The sequence below is a fragment of the Lagopus muta genome, chromosome 12, assembly GCF_023343835.1.
Source record: "Lagopus muta isolate bLagMut1 chromosome 12, bLagMut1 primary, whole genome shotgun sequence".
NCBI lineage: Eukaryota > Metazoa > Chordata > Aves > Galliformes > Phasianidae > Lagopus > Lagopus muta.
This window is the reverse complement of record NC_064444.1, coordinates 17,714,309-17,721,578: the sequence shown is the minus strand read 5'-3', so window position 1 is coordinate 17,721,578 and position 7,270 is coordinate 17,714,309. Positions and strand designations below refer to the sequence as shown.

The 7,270-nt window shown below is 58.1% G+C and overlaps 1 protein-coding gene across 1 annotated transcript; it reads right to left on the bottom strand.

Moving 5' to 3' along the window:
• Positions 1–91: 91 nt before the first annotated feature.
• On the bottom strand, positions 92–6,051 carry LOC125699502 (fibulin-7-like). Its single transcript, XM_048959087.1, has 9 exons — positions 6,010–6,051; positions 3,734–3,813; positions 3,283–3,439; positions 3,023–3,193; positions 2,746–2,871; positions 2,467–2,589; positions 2,258–2,395; positions 2,043–2,181; positions 92–912 (listed from the first exon to the last, which is right to left on the bottom strand). The coding sequence occupies exons 2-9, from the start codon at positions 3,797–3,799 to the stop codon at positions 552–554; spliced, it is 1,281 nt and encodes a 426-aa protein (XP_048815044.1). The 5' UTR covers positions 3,800–3,813; positions 6,010–6,051; the 3' UTR covers positions 92–551.
• Positions 6,052–7,270: the final 1,219 nt, after the last annotated feature.

Here is a 7,270-nt window from a genome sequence, read left to right as displayed (position 1 = left end):
AGCCTGTCCACAGCGGCTCTCCTCGCTCCTTGCCCTGTGTGAGGCTCAGGGCCTTTCCCTTCCCCGTGGCCTGCCCTGTGTTGGTGGGTTCAGGGGACAGAAAGCCGCTGGCACCGGCCTAGCTGTGAGCCCCGCTGCTCTCTCTGCGCTTCTGGTGTTCCTGCAGCCTGCCCATGGGGCTGAGTGTTAGCCAGGTCCTGCAAAAGATGTTTGTCACGGAGCAAAGACACCCTCCTTACAGGCAGTTTTCCTTTATTGGATGAGTACGAGGCATGAGGAGGCACAGCAGGCTGGCACAGACGGGTCCCCTCCTGCTGTAATCCTCCAGGCAGCATCAGCAATGAGCAGGGGTTCTTCTGCTATGCTCTAACAGCCATGAGCGAGCAGGAGGAATCCTAGGATATCATAGCACCTCCCGAGTTGGAAGGACCCACTGAGGCCAATTCCAAGAACGGGAGTCCTCTAATGGTATGAGGGCTGAGATCACCACGCTGATCCCACTCCATCACTCTCCAGGATAGAGCCACATCTGCCTCCAGCAGAGCCGCATCTCAGAACTCATACTGGGACACAAAGGCCGTGACCTTGAAGATGTGCTTGCCCAGCAGCACTTTGCGGGAGAACTCACTCATCTCCAGCTCCACCTCCAGTGTGGCTGGCCCCACCACTGGGCTGCTGAGCACCAGCTCTCCCGTCTGCCGGTCGGAGCGCCGCACGGCAAAGACGCCCTGGCCCCGGCCACCTATGATGGTGAAGCGCAGGCTGTCACCCACAAAGCGGGTGGTGGACATCTTGAAGAGGACGCGGGGCACGGTGCGGTTGGCCTGGAGTGGCAGGTAGTGGAAGGAGATGGAGGTGGCGGCGAGGCGGCATGCTCGGCTGTCTGTGGGGCAGGGGTTCCTCTCACACTGGCTGCCAGGAGACAAGGGAAACCAGAACTCATAGAATCATAGAATTGTTTGAGTTGGAAAGGACCTTAAAGGCCATCTAGTCCCACTCCTTGCAATGAGCAGGGACACCCACAACTCCATCAGTGCTCAGAGCCCCATGCAGCCTAACCTTGGCAGTCTGCAGAGATGGGACACCACCGCCTCTCTGGACAGCTTAGCACAGAGCAGAGGGGCAGATCCCCTCCCTGCCCTGCTGGCTGTGCTGCTTTGGATGCAGTTCAGGGCTGTGAGGGTTGTACATTGCTGCCTCATGTACAACTGCCACCCACCAGTACCCCTATGCTCTGTCCTCTTGACCTCTGGCTTGTACCGATAGCGAAGGTTGCCACAACCCAGGTACAAGACCTTGCACATAGCTTTGTTGAACCTCATGAGGTTCTCCTGGATCCACTGTGTTACTTGGCTCTTGGGGAACAGACTGCCTGCTTGCAAACAAGCTTATGGAGACCACCAACCACGCTCTGCATCTCCAGCCTCATGTTCTGTGATGGAGCAGCCCAAGAAGGGCCCAGGCATGCCCAGGCTTGGAGAGGTGTCCCTGGGCTGGGTGCGGGATCTGGATGCAGATCTGCAGCTCAGAGCTGGGATGCTGCTCTGCTTGGGTTGCTGCAAGAGCTGTGCCAGGACAGGAGGAACGAGCCAGCGGTGCACAAAGCAGTTCAGTCTCACAAGCAGCACTGGAGGGGGGGGGGGGAGTTGCATGTTGAATTGTAGCCAAAGGCACCACATAAATGTACAGAGGAGGGGAAATGGCGTCGTTCCCCCCCAGGTCCTGGGCATCAGTACTGTTGACATTTGATTAAAGCTCTAGCAAAGCCGGCCTGGAGCATGGCTCCTGGATAGAGGTGCTTTGCTCTGGCTGCAGCCCTGAGCACTGTGCAGCGCCTGCATAAAGCTCCCTTGTATTTGGGTGCTTCCACCCGCTCCCACAGCCACCAGCATCCTAAACCCTTTGGCAAGGGGCATCCTGCAGCACGCCAAGCACGCTACGTGTGACAATTTGCTGCCAGCACTCTCCTTGCTGCCCTCGGATGCTGTGGTATAGCACAGGTAGGGCCCGTCCCCTCCCTGAGATGATGTCCCGATACTCACAAGCTGGAGGTCTTGACATAGCTGGTGTTGTGGCGTGGTGGGGGGCACTTGGGGCGCACGCAGCGGTGGCCCCCAAAGGTGTTGATGCAGAGCTCACCGTGGGTGCAGTTGTGCCGGCTGCCAGTGCACTCATCCACATCTGCCGTGGCAAAAAGGGGGTGAGTGGGGCTGTCCATCCTCTCGGCCATGTAGGTGCTCGGCATCCCTCCTCTTACCCTCGCAGGTGTTGCGGTCGGCATGGAGCACGTACCCCGGTGGGCAGAGGCAGCGGTAGGAGCCGGGGAGGTTGAGGCAGTCGTGGAGGCAGATCCGGGTCTGGGGGTTAGGCTGGAAAAGCTGGCACTCGTCCACATCTGTGGGCGGGGATGGATGGAGGCTGAGGCGCCCCATCCTATCACACCTCATCCTTCCTCACACTTTGTACCTTGGCAAACACCTCCTGCCCGCATCTGGAAGCCGGCATCACAGCTGCAGTGCCGTGAGCCTGGGCGGCCCTCAGCACAGCGGGGCTGACGGCTGAAGGACGAGTTGCTCAGCGTCACCCAGTCTGCAGGAAGGATGTGGTGTCACCAGTGGGGAAGGATGAGATGGTCGCAGCGTGGCCCTGCAAGCATTCCATCCTCCTCCGCTCCAGGGATGCATAAGGCACCCCAGCTCAAATCTGAGCCTCTGCTGAGCTGGGGATGGCTTTGAGGGCACCTACAGGCATAGACAGGGCTCTGGCAACCGGCTCCTGACCAGCCCCGTGGGCACAGGCACGTGTAGCTCTGGTTGCCATCCACGCAGATTCCACCGTTGGCACACGGGTTGCTGGAACACTCATCAATACCTGCAGAGAAAGAGCTCATAAATACCATGAGACCAGGGGCAGGGAAAGCCAATTCCTGCCTCTCCCAGCCCTGCTGAGATGCAGTCCTGCTGCAGGGGATGCAAGATCACTCCCTGTGCAATCCCACGACCCCAAGCCCACAGCACTTCACTTCTGCAGAAGGGCTGGGTGCCACTCCAGGTGCGGTCCCTCCGGCAGGTGCGCGACTCCGAGCCCACCAGCTGAAATCCAGCATTGCAGATGAAGTGAACGTCGTGGCCCACCCGTGTGCTGCGGCCCAGCTTCCGCCCGTTCAAGGGCACCGCCAGCTGCGGACAGGTGTCTGCGGATGGACAGATGGACACGGCTGAGGACAGGAGCCCAGCCCTATCCCTGGGTTGGAGCTGGTGTGATGGGGATGCCGAGCGTTACCGTTACGTTTGCCAGCGAGCCTCTGGATGCGGCTGTGCAGCACTGAGAGCTGCTTCTTGAGGCTGCGCGTGCCCTGGAGGTGGGCAGCCTCCTGTGCCGACAGCAGCTTCTGCATCTGCCGCACGGTGCTGAGCATCTGCTGGTGGCTCAGGCACTCCTGGAGGAACACAGGGCCCTCCCCATCACCTGCTGGGCTGGGCTGTGTCCCCTCCCATGCCAGCTGGGGACAGCTGGGCTGCTCTGGGCTCATCCTCTGTATCCCACTGCAGGGTCTGCCTTTGCTTCTGCATCTGTGCCAACTTCAGCCCCTCTGCCTGCTCCTATATCAGCACCTGTGGTGCCTGAAGCCCTCCAGGTGGCTCCAGCACCCTCCCTGATACGGAAAAGCCCCCAGACCACCTTTTGTCCATGGGCAGCCCTAATATGCCCACCTCGGGAGCAGGGTCCTTACCTGGGTTCTGCCGAGGGCTAGCTGCAGGATGCACAGGGCCACCCAGCCTGGCAGTGGGATGAGCATCGCGGCACGGCCGGCTGCAAGGAGGAGACAGCAATATTCCATCCTGCCCCACACCACAGCCCCATCAGAGCAGAATCAAGGTGGTGTTCCCTTCCTCACCCTGAGCTCTTGCAGCCACATCACCCAGAGACCCCCAGCACTGTCCCACAGCCCTCCATGCAGTGACATGGCACTGTGACCACCGTGTGGCATCACCCCACAGCCACCCTTACCCACAGACCTGCTGGATTTTGGGGGCTCCGGGATGTTCCCCAAACTCCCAGCCCTGCTCAACCTCCTTCAGTCACTCGCTCGCAGCCTGCTCCTCCGCTCACCGGATTTATTCTCTGTGTGTGCCTGCATGCCTGAGTGTTTGTTGTTTTTTCCCCTGCCCAAGCCATAGGAAAGTTTCCCCTTGGCACCAGCACTGGCCTCTCCCTTCCCTCTCCACAGATCAGAAGGTTTGGGGCCTTTTCTGTCACACGGGCAGCAGATGCTGGCTTTCCCTGCGGCTGCGGCATGCTGCTGCTCACATGGGATGGCCGGGACCAGGCGGTGGCTGTCACCGTGCTCACAGCCTCACCAGTGCTCAGTGCACGTGGCACACTGGGTGTGTGTATGGGGCTGATCCGGAGCATCTTCCAAGCATGGGGAGGGCTCCCGGGACCAGAGGTGGCTTTGGGGTCTGCACTGGATGGGGGATAACTGGGCTGCATTGCAGCCTGGGGTCAGGTTAGACTCAGGATCAGCATCAGTGTTAGGATGAGGGATAACATTAGGGTCAGGGATAGTGTTAGGGTTAGGGTTAGGGTGAGGGAGGATCCCGGACTGCCTTGCATGGGAGGCTCCAGCGTTGCCCCTCATTGCAGGAAGGCATACAGAAGAGACGTGGGCTGGGCTGCAGGGGGGGCTCAGATCCCTCCTCATCCCAAAGGGCACAGCTGGTGGGGATGCTGGAGGCTCTGCAGGAAACCCACGGGCTACACTAATCTTTCGTTTTGGGACTCACACATTGCCCTGTGCCAAGGGACCCCCGAGCTGGGACAGAGCACTCAAACAGAGGGGGTTCTGGGCCCCCTGCCCAACCCCGAGCATCCCTCCCACCGTCGCCCACCCCATATCCGCGTTGCCCAGCTCACTGGAGCGGGAATTTGGCCTTGTGCCCACAGCTCCCTCCCCAGCAGTGTGCATTACCTCCCCAGCATGTTTAATTCATGGAGCAGGAGGAAAACAGGCAGCGGGGCGATGCCCAGTGTCTGCGATCCCAACCCCATTGCAGTAGCGGGGCTGGGACCGAGGGGCCCCCCGAGCTGTCTCCAGCGCCTGGGACTGTTTTGACAGAGCTATTACTCACCCGTCAACCTTTTGTTCAAGCTGACCAGCAGCGCCTGTCTGAAGTCCTGAATAGGATCAAATCTTGGAAGCAGACACGCAGGCACGCAGGACTGGCTCGTCCCTCCCCAAATCCTCCCTTCCCTCCCCAGTCCTCCCGTTGGTGAGCATGGAGGACAGCAGGGGTCTGGCTGGCCTGCTGCTGGTGCTGCTGGCCTGCCTGGCCTGGAGGGTGGGTGAGTCGGAGAAGCTGTCCCCACTGGCTCCAGGACCCCGAGGTAATGGAAAGAGGGGGTGGGGGGGGGGCTTTCTGCTCACATCGGGGCAAAAAGCAGCTTGGGAGCCCTGAGCGTTGTTCCCAAAGGGATGGGGTGGATGTCCCGTACCTAAACAGGCAGGGGGCTGGGGTGGTGATGAGGTTGTGGGGCTGGAGATAGGGATGTGGGGCTGGGGCTGGGGATGTGGGGCTGGGGCTGGGCTCTGGGCTGGTGACAAGTGCAGCACGATGAAGGCAGTGCTGTGCCGGACCCCCCCTCCCCCCCCCCACCCGAGGATCGGGTGCATTCCTGGCAGTCTCTGCTACCCCCCAGCCCCTGTCCCCTTTGTGCTCCTGTGCTTCCTTCACTCCCCTCTGGTCTCCATGGAGACCCGGGTGCCTTCCCATAACCCAGGCTGCCGCATGGGACCGGCAACCCGTTCGGCCCCATCCCCAGCTGCCCCTTGCCCTCTGCAGCTCTCAGTGAGAAGGAGACATTCCTGGTACTCTCGCTGCACAACAAGCTGAGGAGCAAAGTGCATCCGCCTGCGGCCAACATGCAGAAGTTGGTGAGTGCCCCAGCCCTGCCTCTGCCAGACCCAGCATGCACCAAGGACTGATTCTCTGAGGTCCCAATGCTTACCCTATATCTGTTGATGGTCACCAGTCATCTCCTGGTTGTCCTCAATCATCTTTCGGTTGCCCGACATTCCCTGGTGGTCCACAGTCATCTCCTGATGGTTACCCTGCATTCCCCAACCATCTCCTCGTGGTCCCCAACCATTCGCTGTTGGTCCCCAGGCACATCCCAGCTGTTTCCATCTCCTGATGGTTTCCCAACATCCTCCATGGTGGTCCTCAGCCATCTCTTGGTGCTTCCCCTTAGTTCTCTGGTGGTCAATCATAGAACCATAGAACCATAGAACCACAGAACCACAGAACCACAGAACCATAGCACCATAGCACCACAGAACCATAGAACCATAGCACCATAGCACCACAGAACCATAGAACCATAGAACCACAGAACCACAGAACCACAGAACCATAGAACCACAGAACCATAGCACCACAGAACCATAGAACCATAGAACCACAGAACCACAGAACCACAGAACCACAGAACCATAGAACCACAGAACCACAGAGCCATAGAACCACAGAACCATAGAACCACAGAACCACAGAACCATAGAACCACAGAACTACAGAACCATAGAACCATAGAACCATAGAACCACAGAACCATAGAACCATAGAACCATAGAACCACAGAACCATAGAACCATAGAACCATAGAACCACAGAACCATAGAACCATAGAACCACAGAACCATAGAACCACAGAGCCATAGAACCACAGAGCCATAGAACCACAGAACCACAGAACCATAGAACCACAGAACCATAGAACCATAGAACCATAGAACCATAGAACCACAGAACCACAGAACCATAGAACCATAGAACCACAGAACCATAGAACCATAGAACCACAGAACCACAGAACCATAGAACCATAGAACCACAGAACCATAGAACCATAGAACCATAGAACCACAGAACCATAGAACCATAGAACCACAGAACCATAGAACCACAGAACCATAGAACCATAGAACCACAGAACCATAGAACCACAGAACCACAGAACCATAGCACCATAGAACCACAGAACCATAGAACCACAGAACCATAGAACCACAGAACCATAGAACCACAGAACTACAGAACCATAGAACCATAGAACCATAGAACCACAGAGCCATAGAACCACAGAACCACAGAACCATAGAACCATAGAACCATAGCACCATAGAACCACAGAACCATAGAACCATAGCACCATAGAATGGCCTGGGTTGAAAAGGACCTCAAAGATCACCTAGTTTCAACCCCCTTCC

Bases quoted from the DNA above. Each gene is read 5' to 3' on its own strand.
- LOC125699502 (XM_048959087.1), bottom strand. From the start codon at position 3,799: ATGCTCATCCCACTGCCAGGCTGGGTGGCCCTGTGCATCCTGCAGCTA. The intron at 3,194-3,282 runs GTAACGCTCGGC...GTCCATCCGCAG, and splicing joins GCTCGCTGGCAAACGTAACG to ACACCTGTCCGCAGCTGGCG. The intron at 2,396-2,466 runs GTACAAAGTGTG...CCCCGCCCACAG, and splicing joins GGCAGGAGGTGTTTGCCAAG to ATGTGGACGAGTGCCAGCTT.